The sequence below is a fragment of the Salmo salar genome, chromosome 14 (assembly GCF_965601325.2).
Source record: "Salmo salar chromosome 14, fSalSal1, whole genome shotgun sequence".
Classification (NCBI taxonomy): domain Eukaryota; kingdom Metazoa; phylum Chordata; class Actinopteri; order Salmoniformes; family Salmonidae; genus Salmo; species Salmo salar.
Genome location: NC_138304.1, coordinates 42,066,233 through 42,092,896, shown reverse-complemented (window position 1 = coordinate 42,092,896; position 26,664 = coordinate 42,066,233). Strand labels below are relative to the sequence as shown.

The 26,664-nt window shown below is 42.4% G+C and overlaps 1 protein-coding gene across 1 annotated transcript in view; it reads right to left on the bottom strand.

Moving 5' to 3' along the window:
• The window catches only part of LOC106569692 (myomegalin), a 106,535-nt gene extending 83,711 nt beyond the window's left edge, over window positions 1-22,824 (bottom strand). Inside the window, exons 1-4 of the mRNA XM_082960988.1 lie at window positions 22,577-22,824; window positions 19,848-19,900; window positions 18,718-18,785; window positions 12,324-12,434 (exon numbers count right to left, since the gene is read on the bottom strand). Coding sequence (XP_082817114.1) covers window positions 12,324-12,434; window positions 18,718-18,785; window positions 19,848-19,900; window positions 22,577-22,623 — 279 coding nt within the window. The 5' untranslated portion in view covers window positions 22,624-22,824. The remainder of the gene's footprint in view (window positions 1-12,323; window positions 12,435-18,717; window positions 18,786-19,847; window positions 19,901-22,576) is intronic.
• Window positions 22,825-26,664: the final 3,840 nt, after the last annotated feature.

The window sequence follows — 26,664 nt, the reverse complement described above, 5'->3', positions numbered from 1 at the left end:
ATCTTGCTAATGTCAGCTCTTAGCCACATCTCACACCAGTAAACTAGGCAAGTCGGTTAAGAACAAATGTTTACTTACAATGACGGCCTACACCGGCCAAACCGGGACGACACTAGGCCAATTGTACACCGCCCTATGGGACTCCCAATCATAGCCGGTTGTGATACAGCCTGGATTCGAACCAGGTGTCTGTAGTGACCTCTCTAGCACTGAGATGCAGTGCCTTAGACCACTGCGCCACTGAGGAGCTAGTACAGGATTACAAAATGTATCCAGGGCTTTCAACAGCAACCTCTGCTCTGCAACCTCTGTTCCATTGCCAAACATACATTTTAATAGGCTACTGTGTAAATACAACACAAAGTGATTCTATTTTCATCTATTTTCATCATTATAAAGGTAAAATGTCATTCCCCTCACCTCACAATGGAGGGTAACTTACTGTTAGGCTCACATACTTAAACCAGCGGGAAAGCAGAGCATCTCTGGGGCTTATACCAGGGGTCAGGGGTTAAAGTACACACTTTGTTTATCTGCTCTGACAGCCACGGTGAACCAGAATAGGGTTCTGAGCCAGGACTTGGCCTTTAGGATAGGGATATGGAAAATGGATTGGCAATGTGACTAGGAATGAATGGTGAGGTTCAATTGTCCGGTTGTGACCCTGGACAGGGATAGGACACGCTCTCTCTCTCTCTTTCGTGTTATTGTTGCTTATCTCTGTCCTCTTTCTCTTATCTCTCTTTTCAATCTCTGAAATTCAAACTGTATCCTATTCTCACTTTTTCTCTCAATATTTTGTATTCCATTTCTCTCATTTCCTGTCTCCCACATCCTTCCATCTCTCTCACTCTGTCAGACCTGTATGTAGTATTATAGTACTTCCCCCAGTCTACTGACATTTCGAATCTGCTCTGTCTTTTAGCCAGAGAGGTATTCCAGTTTATCACACCTTCATAGCAAAACTATCTGTCTGTCCTTAACACTCACACTGACCCTGGATACATGTGCACACAGAGTAAGCAGACCCCCAGTGCACGTGTCACTAGAGCTCACCTACACTGAAACTGGCATCACATCAAGATACTTAGAACAACAGGGGCTCTGGCCTTTTGGACTGGTATTGACACACAACCGTTAATTCATGACTACGCTGTGTCCTTACAGTGTAAAATATCAATCTTATTGATCTCTAACATTATACATTTAGGAAATACTTCAGCAAAACAAAAGCAATGTTTGTAAGATAACATTTTACATAAACATTTGAGCAGTTTAGCAGATATTGTTATCCAGAGAGACTTGCAAAGCATCACAATGCATGTGCTCTTACACAAAGTGTCGCTACAATAGCCAAAGTCACATAAACATATTGAAATGAATTTATACGCATTTCACATTACTTTCCACATCAGTAGTCACTGCTTAACAGACAGTAACCGGGATGTTTTCCTGTTATCCACTCCACACAGCTCTAAATATAGGAGTCCATGGTGCACCTGCTATTCCTGCCCCCCCCCCCCCGCCCACAGTAACAGTTCCCCTTATAACTAGATGTGCACTGGAGTGGTACAAGGCTGCCTGATTGGCAGAGACCTGGGGTTAAGAGTATAGTGCTAGGCCTAGTCGCTGATACACACACACACCTAGCCATGCAGTCACACGCATACAGTGGGGTCTGAAATTATTGACACCCTTGATAAAGATGAGCGATAATGACTGTATAAAATATATTATTTAAATACTGAGCTATATTGTATGCTCAAAAAAAGTATACACTTTTATACTAATACAATTGCTCAGAGAAAGATATTTTGTTTAACAAGTAATACAAAACTATATCAAAAAGGTAGCGGTAACAATTATTGACACCCCAAAAGATTCTAGGAATATTTGGTCCCATATTCCTAGCACGCAATGCTTACATTAAGTTTGTGACTCTACAAACTTGTTGGATGCATTTGCAGTTTGTTTTGGTTGTGTTTCAGATTATTTTGTGCCCAATAGAAATGAATGGTAAATCATGTAATGTGCCATTTTGGAGTCACTTTTACTGTAAATAAGAATAGAATATGTTTCTAAACACTTCCAAATGAATGTGGATGCTAACATGATTATGGATGGTCCTGAATGAATCCTGAATAATGATGAGTGAGAAAGTTACATAGGGTCAAACATTATAACCCCAAGACATGCTAACCTCCCCTGTTATTAGTAATGGTGAGAGGTTAGCATGTGTTGGGGGTATGACCTTTGACCCTCTGTAACTTTCTAAATCATCATTAATCACGATTCAAGTGACTCCAAAATAACACAATACATGATTTACCATTAATTTCTATTGGGCACAAAAATAATCTGAAACACAACCAAAACTAACTGAAAATTCATATTTCATTGAAATATGCTAGAAAAATGAGACCAAATACTAAACTTTTGACTACTTTATTTATAAGAATCTTTAAGTAAGTTTGAGAAAAGAAAATTGTACTTGTTAATCCGAATATCTTTTTTTCTCAGAGCAATTGTATTAGTATAAAATAATATAATTTCCCCCCAAGATGTATCATACAATACAGATCAGTATTTGAATTATATATTCTTTACAGTCATTATTGCTCATCTTTATCAAGGGTGTGAATTATTTTGATGCCACTTATGAACACAATTCTGAAGACATGCACCCACATATTTGCCACAGATCTATCCCTATACTGACATGCATGCACAGATATCAGAATGAAAACAAGCAAGTCAAACCCATTGCAGAAGAACAAATGTGTTGAATAAATTATTGCACTCAAGCTTGGACTATATATAGAAATCCTCTCTGAGCAGGGAGTGTAAACTAAGACAAAAGAAACGGTGCTGTGCCCGGAAATCAACTGAATCAAGCAGATCAACAAAGAAACAATCCCAAGGCCAAATTAACATAATTACTGTATCTGAGACAATGATTCCACTAGGCACAGACGTCATTTCAACACAATTGCTTTATCTTGGCCAGGTTGCAGTTGTAAATGAGAAATTGTTCTCAACTGGCCTACCTGATTAAATAAAGGTGAAATAAAAAATGTATAAAAAAATTGAAGACTCCTGGTATGTACTATTTGTCAATTGTATTCTTATTCTGTAACTGTAACAAATCTGATTACGTTTAAATGGATACGAACCATAGTCCTCATACTTCAGAATAATATTCCTTGAATTATTATTTTGTGAATGGTCTAATGGTAATTATAAACCGGGTGGTTCGAGCAGTGAATGTTCATTGGCTGACAGCTGTGGTATATCAGACCGTATACCACGGGTATGACAATTTTTTTTTTTTACTGCTCTAATTACATTAGTAACCAGTTTATAATAGCAATAATGCACCTTGGGGGTTTGTGGTATATGGCCAATATACCTTGGATAAGGGCTGTATCCAGGCACTCCGCGTTGCGTCGTGATTTAGAACAGCCCTTAGCTGTGGTATATTGGCCATATTCCACACCCCCTCATGCCTATTGCTTAATTATAACATGATAAAACATGAAAGTGTCAGTTTGGTCAAACCTCTTTCTAATCAATTAGCTGTGGCATGCACAATAGAGGATAAGTCAGAGCACATTCAGGTCTTGTTTATTTGGATCAGGTCAGCCAACTTGTTTATTTGGATAAGGTCAGCCATCTTGTTAATTTGAATAAGGTCAGCCATCTTGTTTATTTGGATCATATCAGCCATCTTGTTTGCATGATTCTCATATCAGAGGTTTACTGATGATCAGGGAGGAGATTAAGGGCTGAAGAAGAATGTATTGGAAGAGTGTAGACACACACAGAATCTCACACACACACAGACGAAAGCAAGCATGGAAGCACACAAACACACACATACACACACACAGCACATAGCCATGCACACTAATCTCTCTACCTCTCTGGAGTGGTGGCCTATAGGGATTCTGGAGAAGGGACCAATTATGGATTTTAAAATTTCCATACGCACCCAGACAACAGCTGGCTCACAGAGTCACCTTACACATACACACAGACCTAGAACACACGAACACACTTAGAACACACGCACACTATATATACAAAAGTATGTGCACACCCCTTCAAATGAGTGGATTTGGCTATTTCAGCAACACCCCTTGCTGACAGGTGTATAAAATCGAGCACACAGCCATACAATCTCCATAGACAAACATTGGCATTAGAATATCTTTACTGAAGAGCTCAGTGACTTTCAACGTGGCACCGTCATAGGATGCCACCTTTCTGACGGACAAATCTAGGTTTGGCGGATGCCAGGAGAACACCATCTGCCAGAATGCATAGAGCCAATTGTAAAGTTCGGTGGAGGAGGCATAATGGTCTGGGGCTGTTTTTCATGGTTTGGGCTAGTTCCAGTGAAGGGAAATCTTAACGCTACAGCAATACAATGACATTCTAGAGCCCTCAAACTCAACTCTGCACCTCAAAGCCAGTTCCACTGCATTTTTTCATTGTTCCCCTCTAATCAGGGACTTATTTAGACCAGGGACACCAGGTTTGTGCAATTAATTATCAGGTAGAACAGAAAACCAGCAGGCTCCAGACCTCTTAGGGTAAGAGTTGAGTACCCTTATTCTAAACGATTCTGTGCTTCCAACTTTGTGGCAACAGTTTGGGGAAGGCCCTTTCCTGTTTCAGCATGACAATTCCCCCGTTCACAAAGCGAGGTCCATACAGAAATAGTTTGTTGAGATCAGCGTGGAAGAACTTTACTGGCCTGCACAGAGCTCTGACCTCAACCCCATCAAACACCTTTGGGATAAATTGGAACGCCGACTGTGAGCCAGGCCTAATCTCCCAACTTCAGTTGCCGACCTCACGAAGGCTATTGTGGCTGAGTGGAAACAAATGCTCGCAGCAATGTTCCAACATCTAGTGGAAAGCCTTACCAGAAGAGTGGAGGCTGTTATAGCAGCAAAGGAGGGACCAACTCCATATTAATGCCCATGATTTTGGAATGAGATGTTCGATGGGCCGGTGTCCACATACTTTTGGCAATGTAGTGTATATATGATCTCACACACCCTCCCCTCACACCCCCTTTTAACATGCATCTCGGAGGTCAGATGAGGCAGCAGGCTAGCATCTCGTACCCCAGACTGCTGCCCTTTCCCTGGGATTAGGAGCTGTCTGTGTGCCAACCTGAAGGTGAGACCAGCCTAGGAGCTGTGTGTGTGTGTGTGTGTGTGTGTGTGTGTGTGTGTGTGTGTGTGTGTGTGTGTGTGTGTGTGTGTGTGTGTGTGTGTGTGTGTGTGTGTGTGTGTGTGTGTGTGTGTGCGTGCGTGGGTTCCAAAAGTCCTCACAAGGATAGTAAAAAAAGGAAGAAAAAAGGTCCGCACCTAACCCGCAAATATAGACAATGTGATATAAGCTAGTCAAAGACTGCAGAACGATTTTTTGACAGAGGTTGCAGGATTGTTTTTGTTGCCTGATTTTGATATGTTTTTACTTGTAATTTCCGCCATTTTGGAAGGCTATTTTTAGTAAATGTCTATAATTAGATACACGTAGCTTCGCTTTTGTCATTATATGTTGCCCTAGAAGACTAAACATAATAATGTAATATAGATCAATAGAATGAATGCTTCAATCTAGTTGACATCGGTAAAGTTTTCCTCGGTCATCTTTCGGGGAGCAAAGACACGTAGGGACCGTGGAGAAATTACAATAACGCAAAAACAAAGGTAAATATTTTCAGTGCAAAATGTCCAAATTACATCAGTTTGACTGGTTGTAAGGGAAAAGAAAGCTGTGAAAACGACCCAACGTGTTTCTGATAAGATTTCAGTTCGGCTTTGATGCATATTTTATGTGGTTGAAACGCTATCTGCTTATTCGATGAAGACATCCCCCCCAAGCAGACACATCAACGGCCCTGAAAGAACTTCATTGGACTCTATGTAAACTGGAAACCACATATCCTGAGGCTGAATTTATTGTAGCTGGGGATTTTAACAAGGCTGATCCGAAAACAAGGCTCCCTAAATTTTATCAGCATATCGAATGTGCGACCCGGGCTGGGAAAATTCTGGATCATTGTTACTCTAATTTCCACGAAGCATACAAAGCCATCCCTCGCCCTCCTTTCGGCAAATCTGACCACGACTCCGTTTTGTTGCTCCCAGCCTATAGACAGAAACTTAAACAGGAAACGCCCATGCTCAGGTCTGTTCAACGCTGGTCCGACCAATCTGATTCCACGCTTCAAGATTGCTTCGATCACGTGGACTTGGATATGTTCCAGATGGCGTCAAACAACAACATTGATGCATACGCTGATTCGGTGAGCGAGATTATTAGCAAGTGCATCGGTGATGTTGTACCAACAGCGACTATTCAAACCTTCCCCAACCAGAAACCCTGGATTGATGGCAGCATTCGCGCAAAACTGAAAACGCGAACCACTGCTTTTAATAATGGCAAGGCGACTGGAAAAATGACCGATTACAAACAGTGTAGCTATTCCCTCCGCAAGGCAATCAAACAAGCTAAGCGTCAGTATAGAGACAAAGTAGAGTCGCAATTCAACGGCTCAGACATGAGAGGAATGTGGCAGGGTCTACAGTCAATCACGTACTACAAGAAAACCAGCCCCGTCGCGGACCCTGATGTCTTGCTACCAGACAAACTAAACAACTTCTTCGCTCGCTTTGAGGACAATACAGTGCCACCGACACGGCCCGCTACCAAAACCTGCGGGCTCTCCTTCACCGCAGCCAACGTGAGTAAAACATTTAAACGTGTTAACCCTCGCAAGGCTGCCGGCCCAGACAGCATCCCTAGCCGCGTCCTCAGAGCATGCGCAGACCAGCTGGCTGGTGTGTTTACGGACATATTCAATCAATCCCTATCCCAGTCTGCTGTTCCCACATGGTTCAAGAGGGCCACCATTGTTCCTGTTCCCAAGAAAGCTAAGGTAACTGAGCTAAACGACTATCGCCCCATAGCACTCACTTCCGTCATCATGAAGTGCTTTGAGAGACTAGTCAAGGATCATGTCACCTCCATCCTACCTGACACCCTAGACCCACTCCAATTTGCTTACCGCCCCAATAGGTCCACAGACGACGCAAATGCTGTTCCCCGACTACAGCTCAGCATTTAACACCATAGTACCCTCCAAACTCGTCATTAAGCTCGAGACCCTGGGTCTTGACCCCGCCCTGTGCATCTGGGTCCTGGACTTTCTGACGGGCCGCCCCCAGGTCGTGAGGGTAGGAAACAACATCTCCACCCCACTGATCCGCAACACTGGGGCCCCAAAAGGGTGCGTTCTCAGCCCTCTCCTGTACTCCCTGTTCACCCATGACTGCGTGGCCATGCACACCTCCAACTCAACCATCAAGTTTGCAGATGACACTACAGTGGTAGGCTTGATTACCAACAACAACGAGACAGCCAACAGGGAGGAGGTGAGGGCCTTCGGAGTGTGGTGTCAGGTAAACAACCTCACACTCAACGTCAACAAAACAAAGGAGATGATCGTGGACTTCAGGAAACAGCAGAGGGAGCACCCCCTTAACCACATCGACGGGACAGTAGTGGAGAAGGTGGAAATGTTTAAGATCCTCGGCATACACATCCCGGATTAACTGAAAAGGTCCACCCACACAGACAGTGTGGTGAAGAAGGCGCAACAGTGCCTCTTCAACCTCAGGAGGCTGAAGAAATTTGGCTTGTCACCAAGAACACTCACAAACTTTTACAGATGCACAATCGAGAGCATCCTGTCGGGATGTATCACCAATCTGGTACGGCAACTGCTCCGCCCACAACCGTAACGCTCTCCGGAGGGTAGTGCGGTCTGCACAACGCATCACCGGGGGCAAACTACCTGCCCTCCAAGACACCTACACCACCCAATGTCACAGGAAGGCCAAAAAGATCATCAAGGACATTAACCACCCGAGCCACAGCCTGTTCACACCGCTACCATCCAGAACAGGTGTATTAAGAGAGACTTAAGGTTTGTTATTAAATATATTATATAGACATGCTTCTAATATCCGTACATTATTGACCCATGACTGACAATTTTGAAGTACGTTAGCTAAAACCCTAAAACGAGGTGACGTCAGACCGTCTACTTAAGTAGGCAATAGAAAAAAAAGCCTGTCTATCATGTTCATTGATTGGGTTAAGACGAACCGTCACTACAAAACGAGCGGACCAATGGAGACTCATTGTCTACGCCTCCCTCTAACCCCGCCCTTCATGGGAAAATAAGGCAAAAACTCACAAAGATACGAGTAGCGTAACAAAAAGGTAGTACATGCAGGCAAGAGCGTAGGGGAAAATTATTCAATAGGATTGTTTGCTGGGAAAGTTTAACCGAAAAAATAAATTTGCATTCGTTTTCAAATGTTTTTTTAATCATTTGTCATAGAGTTTTGCTTTCGCTTTAAAATTATTTGCTTCCAAGTTTTTGGGTTTTGTTTTTGATGTCTTATTTTTGTTTACAATTCTATACATTTCGCTTTCAATTGTTTGGTTTTTGATTTCAACATCCATTATTTCACCCGTCCTCGAAAATATGTTTACATTCTCAACTTTATTTTTCATGTTCACGATTTATTTTATTTTGAATTCAATACATATGGCGTGAAATTGAGCGAATACAGTGGTTGCTCCACTAAAAGTTTTTTTTTTGTGGTTTAGTACGGTACCCTGCGTCACCACTTCATTACTCCAGACCAGCGCAAGGGGGAGATAGAGCACTGATTATGCTTTTGGGTCCTACTGTGTCACATTTCCAGTGGGTCAGAAGTTTACATACACTCAATTAGTATTTTGTAGCATTGCCTTTAAATTGTTTAACTTGGGTCAAACATTTCGGGTAGCCTTCCACAAGCTTCCCACAATAAGTTGGGTGAATTTTGGCCCATTCCTCCTGACAGAGCTCGTGTAACTGAGTCAGATTTGTAGGCCTCCTTGCTCGCACACGCTTTTTCAGTGGTCCCGTATGGCTCTGTTGGTAGAGCATGGTGTTTGCAACTCCAGGGTTGTGGGTTCGATTCCCACGGGGGACCAGTTCGGGGGAAAAAATGTATGAAATGTATGCATTCACTACTGTAAGTTGCTCTGGATAAGAGCGTCTGCTAAATGACTAAAATGTAACTGACAATGAATGGGTGACATAAACCTAAATAGAAACTGATAATTGGACATGACTTCAGTATTACTTACTAAAACTGTTGTTACACTAAGGTTTTTATTATTTAATTTTATTAGGATAATTTTGCTCTTACTGAACTACTTACTGTAGGCCACTCCCAACCAGTCACGTTATACAGTGCCTGAGTGGTGCAACGGTGTAAGATACTTCATAGCAGTGTAAGCTGTGTTGCTACAGATGCTGGTTCAATACCTGTGCTCTCCTCGACTGGGAGACCCATGAGATGACTGTAGGTGTTTGGTTTATTTCCCTCTAAAAACAGAAATAGATCATTCTAAATAACAAACTTGCTATATTTACAAATTAGTAACAATGTCTTGCCCCATGTTCAAGAATGGCCTTTATCACGCTCATTTGACGTTATGTGAGAAGGAAATCATCTCCAAAATATAGTTCTTTTTTAAACAAAGTGATTATTATTATTTGTATTATTATTTAGAATGATATAAAAGCCCCTCGGATATTCTCACAGATATATTATTAACCCTGTTAGTAGCAGGACAATAGATATTGGTCATATTGGTCATGGCTCCCGAGTGGCGCACAATGGGATTGTCTTGCAGTTCTCCAGCTGTATCCACTGAAAGCGCGCGAGGTTCAAGGCACGAGGGCAGGGGGCATGGGATGGGCTGCAGAGCCACGCACAGAAGACGGACCTAGCCCATGGGGAAGGGAGGGGGGGGGGGGTAGCACATAGCAACACTTTAAGGGGCATTGCACTAAAATTGGCGCTGACTAGGGAAACGTTTCCTCTGTTCTTAGTGCCAGTTTGCACGTTCAAACTAAAAAAATGTAACTAATAATGGCATCTTCATGCTTTCGTTAATAAAATAATGATAAAAATACTCTTTCAAAATGCTGATGTTTATTTGGTTATGGATCCATATCGAATTACTATGGGAATGAATATCACTGAATTACATAAATATTGGAACAAAGTTGTCTAATGAAGGTAAACAAAATTGTTGCTTACTAGAAAACACTCTTTCAAACACACACAGTCACGTTGTACAGCGCCATTATGGCAATTAGCAGGTAGCTGGATAATAGACTTGCCTGGAAGGAGGGTAGGGGGAGAGTTCTATCGTCAAATGTATTTCTAAGTTAGGTTGGCTGTATCACAACTGGCCATGATTGGTTGCAATTTCAGTTTAATCCACCAGAAAAGACAAAACAAATAATACCACAAAAAGTATTATTATGGACCATATCCACTGTGATTGGGAGTCCCATAGGGAAGTGTACAATTGGCCCAGCGTTTTTCTCCCTCTAAAAACAGAAATAAATGTTTCGAACTTTACAAATATTATTTTGGCCTTTATTCAGATTACAATTGCTCACATTGCTTCTCAAAGATGCCCTCTGGTGGTCAAACTAGCACTAACTAGCATTAATGATACCGGTTCACACTTAAATAACGTGAGACAGAATTCTGCAGCACCATGCAAGCTGCGCTGCAGGCCGCTGCAACTTTTAAAGGACAAACCACTGTACCATAGGCCTACTTGAAGTCCCATCTTGTGACTGTCGAATTTGTAGCGCCTCACAATCATCACACTGCTATCATCCTCTTTTACCGCTTCACCAAATCTTTTCCAAACATTACTTTTCTGGCCCTCCCTTCTCTTTATTTTCAACCCTCCATTTCACAGCTTTTCTTTTATTGAACTGAACTTCGACAATGTCGTTTTTGCCTCCGTGGGTTGACCTTAACTTTTTCTATCCATTCCCAAAAGCATGTGGCGAGGAGCGTGTAGGCAGGCTATTGTGCGCGCATACAGTTACACCCTGAAGTTTAGGCTTATGCACTAATGCCATATGGCCTAATATAATGAAAGAAAAAGCTCAATGTAGCCTGTAGACATAAAATGCACCATAATGATACATTTATGGATTACTTTAAGGGATTGTTATGTCTTTTGTCTTTTTGTTTTGTGCGTGTGTCTGTGCCTGTGTCTTTTCACAGTCCCTAGTGTTCTATAAGGTGTATTTTTTTCTGTTTTTTTTATCTGATTATACTGCTTGCATCAGTTACTTGATGTGGAATAGAGTTCCATGTAGTCATGGCTCTATGTAGTACTGTGTGCCTCCCATAGTCTGTTCTGGACTTGGGGATTGTGAAGAGACCTCTGGTGGCATGTCTTGTGGGGTATGTATGGGTGTCTGAGCTGTGTGCTAGTAGTTTAAACAGACAGCTCGGTGCATTCAACATGTCAATACTTCTCACAAATACAAGTAGTGATAAAGTAAATCTCTCCTCTACTTTGAGCCAGGAGAGATTGACATTTATTAATGTTAGCTCTCTTTGTACATCAATAGAGCAATGAATAGAGCGTAACCCAGTTGTCATACGAGCGCTACATTCTACCCATAGACACCAGACAGAACACACAACCACACCAGAGGAACCCCAGCAGAGTAGATAGTGTCTAAAATACCCATTATATGGCTCCCTGTAGCAGGATCATGGCTAGAAGAGATCAAGCTTTTGTCAAAGGAATGTCCCTTTTTTTGCATTTTAGCTAACCCTGACCCTTTTCCAAACCTTAACCTAATTCTCCTAACCTGCTACGTTAATTATCCTAACCTGCTGCATACGTTCTCATAGCCTGCTATGAAAAGTCAAATCTGACATTAATTTGACAAAAGCTGGATCCCTTCTAGCCATGAACCTGTAGCAGGGACCACTGTACGACAATGACATCATAGAGAAAGAACGTGTACCTTCTCCTCAGAGGGACACACACACAGAACATTGTATCAGCTCATCTCATCCTACCTTCACCTAGAGTTGGGCTCAATTCCATTTCAATTCCTCAGTCAGTTGAATTGATTCATACAATAACACTACTATTATAGAAAGTACCCTCTGTAACCTGGCAGTTAGCATTGATGACAACAGACTAACCTGACTGCATGGCATGTGCTTAGTGAGTTGAACATCTACGGCTCTGTTCAATGCCTGAATTGACCGGAACACAGAAAGAATTTACCCTACCGCTGGTTTTAACATAATGGACAAAACCCTTCATCTTCCATCACATCATCCACCTCTCCTTTCCCAACATTGTGACATGTACGCAGAGACACACACACAGCCACTCACCGTGCGGTAGACATGATCACTGGTGTCCTCGTACTTCTGCAGGATCCTCTCCTCCAGGAAGTAGATGCGGAGCTTGAGGCTGAAGTTCTCCTTCTTCAGGTCATTGAGGTGCTGCGACAGAGTACGGTAACCGTTAGACATGTCACTTTAAAACCAACGGCAACCCGCAGACATGTCCCTTATACGTCAGAGAATACGGTAACCATTTGACATGGCCGTGTTATTGGGAAAATATGGTAACCGTTAAAAAATACGGTAGCCGTTTGACATGTCCGTGATATAGATCAGAAAGTCCGGTAACCTTTAGACATGCTATGTCCTCTTCCCGGTGGACATAATATATCGGTCCTCGGTGTCACAACGCAAAAACAACTAAAAGATCAAAACAATAAAAGTGACTTCCTAAGCTCTAAGAAGCCATGGAGAATCTACACACACTAACACTAAAACACACACACACACACACACAGGAGTGTGTTGGGCCGTTTAGCGGTGCAGAGGGCTACTCTGCGGCCCGGGTGGTCAGAGCTGTGGCCATGCTGGCTCCATGGTGTGTTCTGGAGCCAAGGGGGCTAAACACAGGAGCTTATTTTACTGAAACAGACATGCCTGGAATCTCAGACAGCATGGGGGGGGGGGGGGGGGGGGGGGGGGGGGGAGATACTCCATGGGTAAGCACGCACTTGACATGTAAGGAGATCCATGGCTGGAATGGAGTGAACGGAATGGCTTCAACATGGTTTGATGATATTTGTTACCATCACACCGATTCCGCTCCAGCCATTACCACGAGCCCCATTAAGTTGCCACCGACCCCCCCCCCCCATAATATGACATTTGAAACGTTTTTATTATTTTGGAACTTCTGTGAGTGCAATGTTTACTTTTTATTGTTTATTTCATTTTTCTTTATTATCTACTTCACTTGCTTTGGCAATGTTATAATATGTTCCCCATGGCAATAAAGCCCTTGAATTGAATTGAAAGAGGTAAATAGAAAGAGGTGCTAGGTTGGGGAGGTCTGAATGGTCGTACATATCCTCTCTGACCCCTCTCCTTACTCTGTGTTAAAAGCACATGTGAACGACCAGCTGAAACTCTGAACTCTGACAACATACAGTAGGTCCTTCTTCTGTAATGTGTCAGCCAACATAAACATCCTACAGTACCTTCCTATCACACTCTGTCTATTCCTCAGTCTGTCTGTCGGTGCACAGGTACTTTGGGCTTAGGGCTGCATCCTAAACGTACAGTATGATACGCAATGGTCTGAGTTACCCACAGATTTCAATTCAATGAATGGGCGTAATGAATCATCTGAGAGATAGATACAGAGACTGTAATAGGGGGCATGGCTCTGTGCCAGTGGGGCTATTTATAGGGAGCCAATCTCACAGTGACTGTCCCTCCGAGGCAGAGTATGGGGGTAGAGTGGGGAGAGAACAGGTATGTTATAGGGTTGTACTGTGTATGCCCTGAAAACCACCCCTAAGTGGTTAACCACGGCAGGTAACCTAGCGGTTAGAGTGTTAAGCCAGTAACTGAAAGGCTGCTGGTTCGAAAAATCTCTTGATGTGTCCTTGAGCAAGACAGTTAATCCTAATTTGCTCCAGGGGTGCCGGACTACTACGGCTGACCCTGTAAAACAAGGGCGTCAAACTCATTCCATGGAGAACCTAGTGTCTGCAGGTTCTTGGTTTTTCCTTTCAATTAAGCCCTAGACAACAAGGAGTGGGGAGTTCCTTACTAATTAGTGACCTTATTTCATCGATCAAGTACAAGGGAGGAACGGAAACCCGCACCTATCCTGTGTTTGCTCCAACCCTGCCTGAAGACAACAGATAGGTGGCAGTAATATGGTGATGTCCTCTACCTTGCAAACACAATCAATTATTATATGTAGCTAAGCACAGAAAAGCGTACATACTTCAAAGACTTGAGCGATTCCACGCCAGAATAGCCCGTAAATATTTTTGGGATCTACGATTGTTCTGGCAATTCTCACATAGAAACTTCATTGGAGGAAGGATGTTTGACATGCTTTTTACATTTGTGTCACAAACCAAAAGGGTACTTTTTTAATGTTGAATAAATTAATGTGAAAAATTGTATTTCAGAATCTAGACATACATGTTGTCTGTATCATGTATGGTTCACATATCATAGGGTCTTACAGAAGGCATGTACTGTACAGCTCTAAAAGATCTCCACTTTCATCATGATTTTCTCATTCTAAATGGATTAAATAGTTTTTTCCCCTCATCAATCTACACACAATACCCCATAATGAGAAAACAAAAACTGTTTTTTATACATTTTTGCAAATGTATAAAAATGTTTAAAACTGAAATATCGCTGCACAGCTATTTTCAGGTCTCTCCAGAGATGTTCGATCGGGTTCAAGTCCGGGGTCTGGCTGAGCCACACAAGGACATTCAGAGACTTGTCCCGAAGCCACTCCTGCGTTGTCTTGGCTGTGTGCTTAGGTTCGTTGTCCTGTTGAAAGGTGAACCTTCACATCAGTCTAAGGTCCGGAGCACTCTGGAGAAAGTTTTCATCAAGGATCTCTCTGTACTTTGCTCCGTGTATCTTTCCCTCGATCCTGACTAGTCTCCCAGTCCCTGCTGCTGAAAAACATCCCCACAGCATGATGCTGCCACCACCATGCATCACTGTAGGGATGGTGCCAGGTTTCCTTCAGACATGACGCTTGGCTTTCAGGCCAAAGAGTTCAATCTGGTTTCATCAGAAAAGAGAATCTTGTTTCTCATGGTCTGAGAGTCCTTTAAGTGCCTTTTGGCAAACTCCAAGAGGGCTATCATGTGCATTTTACTGAGGAGTGGCTTCCGTCTGGCTACTCTACCTTCTGGAAAGCTCTCCCATCTCCAGAGAGGAACTCTGTCAGAGTGTCTCTGACAGAGTGACCGTCGGGTTCTTGGTCACCTCACTGACTAAGGCCCTTCTCCCCCGATTGCTCAGTTTGGCCGGGCTGCCAGCTCTAGGAAGAGTCTTGGTGGTTCCACACTTCTTCCATTTAAGAATGATGGAGGCCACTGTGTTCTTGAGGACCTTCAACGCTGCAGAAATGTTTTGTTCCCATTCCCCAGATCTGTGCCTCGACACAATCCTGTCTTGGAGGTCTACGGACAATTCCATCGATCTCATGGCTTTGTTTTTGCTCTGACATGCACTGTCAACAATGGAACCTTATATAGACAGGTGTGTGCCTTTCCACATCATGTCCAATCAATTGAATTTAACACAGGTGGACTCCAATCGAGTTGTAGAAACATCTCAAGGATAACCAATGAAACAGAATGCACCTGAGTCTTATAGAAAAGGGTCTGAATACTTATGTACATGTTTTTATTTTTAATACATTTGCAAAAAGTTCTGAAAACCTGTTTTCGCTTTGTCATTATGGGGTATTGTGTGTAGATTGAGTAGAGAAAAACATCTATTAACAAAATGTGGAAAAAGTGAAGGGATCTGAATACTTTCCGAATGCACTGTACATCTGATCTGTGGACATACACCTGTAATAACATTACGAACCTTACTAACACCATCTCAATATAATGCAATTGAGATTGTGTGGTGGGGGGGGGGGGGGGGGGTCAATGACATTGCACGTATTTTGGGGGTATGCCTATACAGACTGACTAGCTGGATGTTTTAAGGATTTTTTTTGGCTACAGACTGACTCCCAGACAAACTGACTGGGCAGCTATGACATCATCATTAGTGGACCTCGTCCCGCCGCAGATTCAGTGACTGTGTCCATTAATATCTAGAGTTACAAAACACTTCCTAAATAATTCACCACAGAGACACAGGCCAGACACCAAACTTATTTAACCGCCACGTGGCACCAGGATGACATCATCACGGCTGCACGTTTAAAAACAACAACACATGTGACGGGTGGCACAACAGCCACCAGGGCATGCCCTCACCCTCACACACAATCACTTCCTCTCACACTTCCTCTGATAAGAAAAGGTGTGTGTGTGTGTGTGTGTGTGTGTGTGTGTGTGTGTGTGTGTGTGTGTGTGTGTGTGTGTGTGTGTGTGTGTGTGTGTGTGTGTGTGTGTGTGTGTGTGTGTGTGTGTGTGTGTGTGTGTGCAAGCATGCTTACGTGTACACTGCGTGCTTGTGTATGTACTGTATGTATGTGTGGAGGTGTAACTTCTTGGAGAAGCTAGCGCCGACGCCCATGAAAGAGAGGGTTGCTTTGGGTCGCGTCCCTCTTTCAGAGTGGAACCTCCGCTTTGGTGAGAGGCTGGCTACACATCCCATTTTACCAGAGAGCAGCAAAGCCACCAAAACAGAAAGGAGGAACATCTACATTTAATAAGCTTAATGGCTTGTGAATGACTCCCATTAGTAAGCTATTCTGATCTGGAATGTGTTTGAACCATGGAATGTTTCTAAAGTGTTTTTGAGGGTGCTGAGAATGATTAGAGAATGAGAGAGTTGGGGAGGAAGAGAGGATTGATGTGTGGATAAAGTGAGTGACAGAGTGGTGGGGTTTGAAATATACAGTATATATGTATATGTGTGTGTGTTTGGCATGAATTCAGGACCCAGAAATCGTTCACTTTGTGACTTTGAGAGAGATTATAAGACAGTTTCCCTGGAACAGGTGCTTTAGACAGGAATCTGCAAAACAAAGACTTTCCAATATTCCACATGCCACATCCACATGATCTGAATGGCCAACCTGATCATTAGGATTCAGAGTTGTTCCTGGTCACTAGGGTTCAGAGTTGTTCCTGGTCACTAGGGCTCAGAGTTGTTCCTGGTCACTAGGGTTCAGAGTTGTTCCTGGTCACTAGGGCTCAGAGTTGTTCCTGGTCACTAGGGTTCAGAGTTGTTCTTGGTCATTAGGGCTCAGAGTTGTTCCTGGTCACTAGGGCTCAGAGTTGTTCCTGGTCACTAGGGCTCAGAGTTGTTCCTGGTCACTAGGGTTCAGAGTTGTTCCTGGTCACTAGGGCTCAGAGTTGTTCCTGGTCACTAGGGCTCAGAGTTGTTCCTGGTCACTAGGGTTCAGAGTTGTTCCTGGTCACTAGGGCTCAGAGTTGTTCTTGGTCATTAGGGCTCAGAGTTTTCTCTGGTCACGTGGTTAGGAAGAGCGCAGGGTCTTCTTAGTTATAGGTCAGGGGAATTCAACTCTTACCCTACGAGATCTGTTCTACCTGATAATTAATTACACCCACCTGGTGTCTCAGATCTAAAATCAGCCCCCGATTAGAGGGGAACAATGAAAACAAGCAGTAAAACGGTCTTCCAGGTCTAGTTGATTTAGAGGTTTATAGGTTTTATCCAGATTTATGTTATTTTAGTAGACTGAATCATAATTTATTGTAACATCCAGGCTGTATCATTTGCTGTAACATCCAGACTGAATAATTTACTATAATGTTCAGGCTGAATAATTTACTGTAACATCCAGACTGAATTATTTACTGTAACATCCAGGCTGAATAATTTGCTGTAACATCCAGGCTGAATAATTTACTGTAACATCCAGACTGAATTATTTACTATAATGTCCAGGTTGAATAATTTGCTGTAACATCAAGACTGAATAATTTACTGTAACATCCAGGCTGAATAATGTACTGTAACATCCAGGCTGAATAATGTACTGTAACATCCAGGCTGAATAATGTACTGTAACATCCAGGCTGAATAATTTGCTGTAACATCCAGGCTGAATAATTTACTGTAACATCCAGACTGAATTATTTACTATAATGTCCAGGTTGAATAATGTACTGTAACATCCAGGCTGAATAATGTACTGTAACATCCAGGCTGAATAATGTACTGTAACATCCAGGCTGAATAATGTACTGTAACATCCAGGCTGAATAATGTACTGTAACATCCAGGCTGAATAATGTACTGTAACATCCAGGCTGAATAATGTACTGTAACATCCAGACTGAATCATTTACTGTAACATCCAGGCTGAATAATGTACTGTAACATCCAGGCTGAATAATGTACTGTAACATCCAGGCTGAATAATGTTCTGTAACATCCAGGCTGAATAATGTACTGTAACATCCAGACTGAATCCTTTACTGTAACATCCAGGCTGAATCCTTTACTGTAACATCCAGGCTGAATAATTTACTGTAACATCCAGACTGAATCCTTTACTGTAACATCCAGACTGAATCCTTTACTGTAACATCCAGGCTGAATAATTTACTGTAACATCCAGACTGAATCATTTACTGTAAGATCCAGGCTTTATCATCCCTCACAGACTGGTCTTCAGTCTGCTTCATTACAGTACATTATGGACCCACAAGATGGCAACAATGAGTTAATATAATGAGGCTCCAAAGTTTAGAGCATTAAATTAGAGAGGAGAGCTCACCTGTTCAAACTCTCTCAGAGTGTGAGGTTGGAGAGAAGGTGAGTTGTCAGTTTCATCACTACATACATCTGAAGGGAGAGAACATACGAATCTTGTAAACTTTTTTTATTTCATGGTAATTACGGTAATAATTACATAGAGACGTAAAGTGTTATTACAGTGTAGTGTGATGGCCCTGAATGAATTCTGAACCGTCTCAGTATGTCAATGAAATTAAATTAAAGGGCTTTATTGGCATGGGAAACATATGTTAACATTGCCAAAGCAAGTGAAGTAGATAATAAACAAAAGTGAAATATACAATAAAAATGAAGAGTAAACATTACATTCAAAGAAGTTCCAAAAGAAGAAAGACATTTGAAATGTCATATTATGTTTCCTCCCAACACTGCCCTGCCCTTTTATATTCCATGAAGCAGCCCGCAGCAGGTGAGCAATTTGGTGACGGTGGTGCGAGTGAGGAAGTTTCAAACTCTCAGATATAAAGCTCCATTTGCTTTGTTTTGTTATATGAAGTGTGCATTACTTACCGTAATTTACGGACTATTGAGCGCACCTGAATATAAGCCGCACCCACTGAATTTAAAAAAAGTATTATTTTGAACATAAATAAGCCGCACATGTCTATAAGCCGCAGGTGCCTACCTGTACATTGAAACAAATGAACTTTACACAGGCTTTAATGAAACACGGCTTGTAACAAAAATAAATAGGCTTTAACGAAACACGGCTTGTAACAAAAATAAATAGGCTTTAACGAAACACGGCTTGTAACAAAAAATAAAACATTTGCAGTAAACTGTAGCCTACCAAGAAAGTCATTGGTCACTATCTTCCTCCTCCTGTGCACTGAAACCACTGAAGTCATCTCCTTTCAAAAAAATTGAAAGCGGGAAAAATCCATATATTAGCCACGTCATTGTTTAAGCCGTGAGGTTCAAAGCGTGGGAAAAAAGTTGCGGCTTATAGTCCGGAAATTACGGTACTCACTACTTTACCCTGCAACGGGGTCAAACTTTTTGGACATTCAGGAAGTCAAAGCTTTTGGACATTCAGGAAGTCAAAGCTTTTGGACATTCAAGAAGTCAAAGGTTTTGGACTATCAGGAAGTTCAAATAAAGTGGCCTTACCTGTCATGTGACCTGTGCTCCTGGCTGAGGACTCCTCGTTCACAGCACTGTCCCTAAAACCCAGAGAGGGACACGGTGAATATGTGTACACACACACACACACACACACACACACACACACACACACACACACACACACACACACCGAGAAAGATATTTGAGTCTCTCTGTGGTCAATATTGCCTTACAGATATAGTGGGACCATTTTGGGCATCACACTGTACCTGATACATTCTCAAACTGAACATAGGAATAGCCACAGGCACAAAAGGTCCCTGATTATTTTAGCAGTACCCCATTAACACCTCCATGGGACAGGGGGAGATATTCAGGGTGAGGAAGGGTAAAGGATGATGGAGGTCAGGGTGGCATCCACATGGGGTCAGAGTTTAATCCAATCATGAGATTTCACAACTCTCTGCTACATCCAGCTACTCCCCCAAAACTAACATCACACAGCTGCTGCTATTCAGTATTACCCCCCATTTAACTAGGCAAGTCAGTTAAGAACAAATTCTTATTTACAATGATGGCCTACCCCGGCCAAACCCAGACGACGCTGTGCCAATTGTGCACCTCCCTATGGGACTCCCAATCACAGCCAGTTGTGATACAGCCTGGAATCGAACCAGGGTCTGTAGTGACACCTCTAGCACTGAGATGCAGTGCCTTAGACCGCTGTGCCACTCGGGAGCTGATAATTATAATGTTGCACAAAAAAAAGTTTGACAGGCCCACTGGGCTAAAAATGGACCAGCCCATCTGCCATTTGCCCAAAATGCCAGATGGCCAGACCGCCCCAAGAGGGACTCACCCTCACAGAGGAAAGGAAAACCAGCTTTGTAGCAGTACAGTAGTATTTCTGCAATTAATACCGTAACATTGCATTGTTGACTTTCCTAACAGGCAGTACAATAACAAGTTGACTAAAGTAGAAATAACTGCCACACATGCCACAATTCTTTGATTACATAGGCCTCCATCAGTTGCTGGTTCAGAAAATAACCTTGTTGTGTTTGGACAGCTGAGCTGCTGATTGCAGACTGGTGAGATGGTAGTTCACTGGCCCTGCTGGTGGGACATAAACAAAACAGTCTGGCCCTTTTCAGACCCAGGGCCAGCCCTAGCATTTCAGGGGCCCTAAACGAGATTTGTTTGGGGGCAGGGCCCCCACCTTGCGGGTAAATTATTTTAGTTGACGGTGGAGGGAAATGTTTTTGTTTTAAAGTGAATTTCCTGCAATTCTACACATTTTGCCATGGGGAGTAGAGAACATATTGCAGTTTTAAAGCAAACTTTCTGCAATTCTACACATTATGCCATGGGGTGGAGAGATGTTTAGCAATTTTATAACACATTTCATGCAATTCTACTAATTTTGCCATCGGGCAGAGACATATTTTGCAGCTAATTTCCTGCAATTCTACCAATTTTGCCAAGATTTATGCCATGTTAATGATATCTGAGTGAGAGTGACTACCTAAATCAACGGGGGTCCCCTGGAGATCATGGTCCCTGGGCCCATGCCCTTTGTGCCCGGTCAGTATTTGTCCATGATTAATACAAGTTTAAATAGCTGGCTAAACTAAGATTAATACAAGTTTAGATAGCTGGCTAAACTAACTTACCAATCTAAAAATGTTTAGTTGACATGGCTAATCAGTGACTGACATAACAAGAGAAAAAACACCCATGCACAACCAAATTTCGAAATTGAACCTTGTATATTCTACTATTACGAGGGGAGCCCTAAGTGACTGCGTATGTGCTTATGCTTGGTGCCTGCCCTGCTCAGACCCAAATTACTGTTAGCATAGGGGTTACAAACGCTAAATGAATTTTAAATAATAAAACCGCCCACTTTGATTCTCCCATGACTCACCAAATGAGGAACAACTGTGATGTTCAGGGCTGTGTGCATGTGCTCTAAATAACCGGACAATTAGGCTACAGTACATCACAGGAGCCATGCCACTGTTTCTTCCACACCTCCTTGAAGATAAAATACGGGCCTAACTGGTTCATCAGTTGCCACTGATTGTGTCTCTCTCGTCTTGTGAATTTATTGGGCTGCCCATCATCAAGAACCCCAGTTCCAAATTGGCAGAAACTATAAAAAGGATGCTGTAGTATGCAAATGCTACACATTGCGCACATCGGGTTGTCACGTGACTAGCAGGCCGTTCTATACCCCCCTATTGGTATAACCATCTGTACAACAGCAAACCATGTATTGATAAGTAAATGTATAGAAACCGCCTCAATCGTCTTTAGCTAGCCAAATAAACCATACGATGTAATTAATGACCTAATTGACATAGGCTATAGTTAGAGGACGACGGAGTTTATGACATGGTGTTCTTATTTATACAAAAGACAATATCAATAGGTACGTGCATCTTGTAAGGATGCCAATATATAGGCCAGAAATAGTCGGTTTGTGAATTTTGAGGATATGACGCAAATCAGCTGTCAACACCTAATAATTAGTCTGAGTATGTGTTAAGGGCAAGGCCTTAATTACATGTAAAGCGCTCGCATCAATTATTGTGGAGAACACAGGTCCAGTAAATATTTTCGATTTCACCCTCAATAATCACTGCAATTGTGAAACCACCACCTCGAAAATTAAACCTTTATTCCAAAACCCAGCCAACAATAATATTAGACTATTCAATCATTCCACTATTCAATCATTCAAGCCAGCATTCTAGAGCAATGTTTTTTACCTTTCAGACGCGCCCCAGGTCTGTCCTGGCGATGAGGTCCAATCCATATATTCCGTCAGTTAAAGGGTCACCTTGCGTGGTAACCCGTTTTTTTTATATCATCCTGCCAAGGCTGCCATCAGTCCATTTAAAGGTTCCGATAAAAAGGGAAATTGTCGGTGGTCAGTTTCCCAATCATTACTGCGTTTGGAAGTGGTTGGACCTCAAGATGATGCGCGCCTTGAAATGTGCCACCGATGCGGTTGGGTATTGTCATACACACCGCCCTCAGCCCCCACACACCCTTCCTCCAGCTCAACTATAGTCGCACGGTTGCCTCGAATGTTTCTAAGGTTCATGTTTTAGATAGAATGTCTAAATTCTGAATGATCAGAATACATCTTTTTTTAATGGGTAAATACAGCCTACTATAAGGCCATGTTTATGTGACTTTGCACTTTAGCCTAATTTCCCAAAATGTTTAGACCAAATGTCTTTCTTAAAAATTGAGAAGTGAATGTAGCTGTGGTAAAATAGGATACAGAAGATACGGGGTATCTCAAACCGTCCAATATGTTTATTATGGAATTTACATTTTTACTGTTTTGTTATTGAGATAATGTGAATGATGTATGTGTGTAATACATAATAGCCAACATGTGTTACTGTGTGCATGAAATGATATTGAGGTACATAGTAATATGTATGGTCCTACAGAATGTAATGAGTGTGGGTGTAGATGAGTTGTAATTTCCCTAAGAGGCACTAGATGACACTATAAGCTTTACAATGACTGTTTTACCTTCAACCTATTTTGGCTACTGTATAGAGTATCACAGTATGAGTCATAATACCCATAAAACCTAGAGGTCAAACAGGGAAATGGTTACAATCGTTTTTCCACCATTTCATTTTTCGTATTGAGGATTTTAGAAACACTTAAAATAAGGGCTGTGTTTCGTGTAGGCTTACCCTGGCGTGACGTTTTGATAACCGTGTAATTCTCTCTCGGACAAGGTGACTTTACCCCGGCTAAACGAGCTGTTATGCTACGTTTCATTCTCATTGCTATACTTCATAAATACTGCACTCTCAACTTCAAAACTGCTTAAAGTCATGTAACTACGAAATTCTTTCGAAAGAAACTTGAAAATGATTTATTGTTTTGTTGAATAGCCACAACGGTGGCGAAGGATATAATTTCAATGTTTCTTCCTCAGTTTTAAGATCCACCAGCATCATAGGTGTAAGGTTAGCTAGACGTTTCTGACTGGGCTTGGAACTGTGACAATGGGATATGTAGGGATTTTGCCAACACAGCCAGATATGTACACAGTCTTGTACCCTTAACGTTTTTTAAACTGACTATCTTGTTGATTACATAAGACTTTATTAGTATAATGAGTAATCCAAGAATATCACAAGTTAATTGACATGAGAAAACTTGCGCCAATGACTATAACAGAGATCCCACTCCTCCTCAACACTCTATTGTAACTTTGATATGCAGGGTTGGGGAGTAAGTTACATATAACTGATAAAAAAACTGTGATCTCTTACTTTACCAGCAAAAATATTGTAATCAGATTACAGATACTTTTGAAAAACTAGATGGTTACTTCTAGGATTAGGCTACTTTTAAGTTCAGAAAGGATGTTTGCGGAGGAAAAACACGCAAGTTTAAATTTGTTCCACCTGAGCAAGTCTGACCACAAGTCAGAGACCATTATGATGACACACCAAATGTGTTTGATGGATGTCTGGAAAAGAGCAGTAATAGGCTTTTGTAGGCTACAGTCCAAACTATGTCTTCTCTCAGCATCCAAAGATTATGCATCCAATGTGAATAAACACTTGGAGGTAAAACGACAGCAGTGGTGTAGCCTACGGGCGATACGGTTATCATTAACATCTGCATAGCACAATGATTTAATCACACTGTTGCTCTCTCATTTAGCTTTTTGCGCCTTGCGGATGGATTGTGGTTGTTATGGATGGCTGTTCACAAATGTATATGTGTATTTTACCCCAATAATGGTTGAATTGAAGAAGTTTAAGATGCCTAACAATCATTGTTTTTGCGACTAGTAGACAGCCAGTTAAAGCTGCAATACAGTGCATTCGGAAAGTATTCAGACCCCTTCACTTTTTCCACATTTTGTTACATTACAGCCTTATTCTAAAATGGATTTAATACCCCATAATGACAAAGCAAAAACAGGTTTTTAGAAATGTTTGCTAATTTATTAAAAATAAAAAACAGAAATACCTTATTTACATAAATATACAGACCCTTTGCTATGACATTCGAAATTGAGCTCAGGTGCCTCCTGTTTCCATTGATCATCCTTGAGATGTTTCTACAACTTGATTGGAGTCCACCTGTGGTAAATTCAATTGATTGGACATGATTTGGAAAGTCACACACCTGTCTATATAAGGTCAGACAGTTGACAGTGCATGTCAAAGCAAAAATCAAGCCATGAGGTTGAAGGAATTGTCCGTAGAGCTCCGAAACACGATTGTGTCGAGGCACAGATCTGGGGAAAGATACCAAAAAATGTTTTGTCCCCAAGAACACAGTGGCCTCTATCATTCTTAAATGGAAGAAGTTTGGAACCACTAAGACTTCCTAGAGCTGGCCGCCCAGCCAAACTGAGCAATCGGGGGAGAAGGGCCTTAGTCAGGGAATTGACCAAGAACCCGATGGTCACTCTGGCAGAGTTCCTCTGTGGAGATGGGAGAAACTTCCAGAAGGACAACCATCTCTGCAGCACTCCATCAATCAGGCCTTTAAGGTAGAGTGGCCAGACATAAGCCACTCCTCAATAAAAGGCACATGACAGCCAGCTTGGAGTTTTCCAAAATGCACCTAAAGATTCCTCAGATCATGAGAAACAACATTCTCTGGTATGATGAAACCTAGATGGAACTCTTTGGCATGAATGCCAAGTGTCACGTCTGGAGGAAACCAGGCACTGCTCATCACCTGGCCAATACCATCCCTACGGTGAAACATGGTTGTCACACTCTGATCTGTTTCACCTGTCTTTGTGCTTGTCTCTACCCCTTCCAGGTGTCGCCCATTTTCCCATTATCCCCTGTGTATTCATACCTGTGTTCTCTGTTTGTCTGTTGCCAGTTCGTCTTGTCTTGTCAGGTCTTACCAGCGTTCTTTCCCGCTTTCCTGTTTCTTTATTTCTGTTTACTAGTTTTTCATGGTTTTCACCATTCTGCCTGCCCTGACCCCGAGTCTGCCTGCCATCCTGTTCCTGTTCCTGCCTGACTCTGACCTGATCATGAACCTCTGCCTGCTCTCGACCTGCCCTTTGCCTGCCCTGTGTTAATAAATCATCTGAGAACTGTACTATCCGCCTACGGTGTCTGCATCTGGGTCATATCCTGAGTCGTGATAATGGTGGTGGCAGAATCATGCTGTGGGAATGTTCTCAGCAGCAGGGACTGGGAGACTGGTCAGGATCAAGGGAAAGATGAATGGAGCAAAGTACAGAGAGATCCTTAATGAAAACTTGCTCCAGAACGCTCAGGACCTCAGACTGGGGCGAAGGATCACCTTCCAACAGGTCAACGACCCTAAGTACACAGCCAAGACAACGCAGGAGTGGCTTCGGGACAAGTCTCTGAATTGAGTAACCCAGCCAGAGCCTGGACTTGAACCCGATCTAACATCTTTGGAGACCTGAAAATAGCTGTGCAGCGACGCTCCCCATCCAACCTGACAGAGCTTGAGAGGTTCTGCAGAGAAGAATGGGAGAAACTCCCCAAATACAGGTGTGCCAAGCTTGTAGCGTCATACCCAAGAAGCCCCAAGGCTGTAATCGCTGCCAAAGGTGCTTCAACAAAGTACTGAGTATTGGGTCTGAATACTTATGTCAACGTGATATTTCAGTTTTTAATTGTTTATACATTTGCAAAAATGTCTAAAAACCTGTTTTCATTATGGGGTATTGTGAGTAGATTGATGGGAGGGGGGGAACTATTTAATCCATTTTAGAATAAGGCTGTAACGTAACAAAATGTGAAAAAAGTGAAAGGGTCTGAATACTTTCGGAGGGGGAGAGGGGGAGTGGGGGAGGGAGGGATAAAGA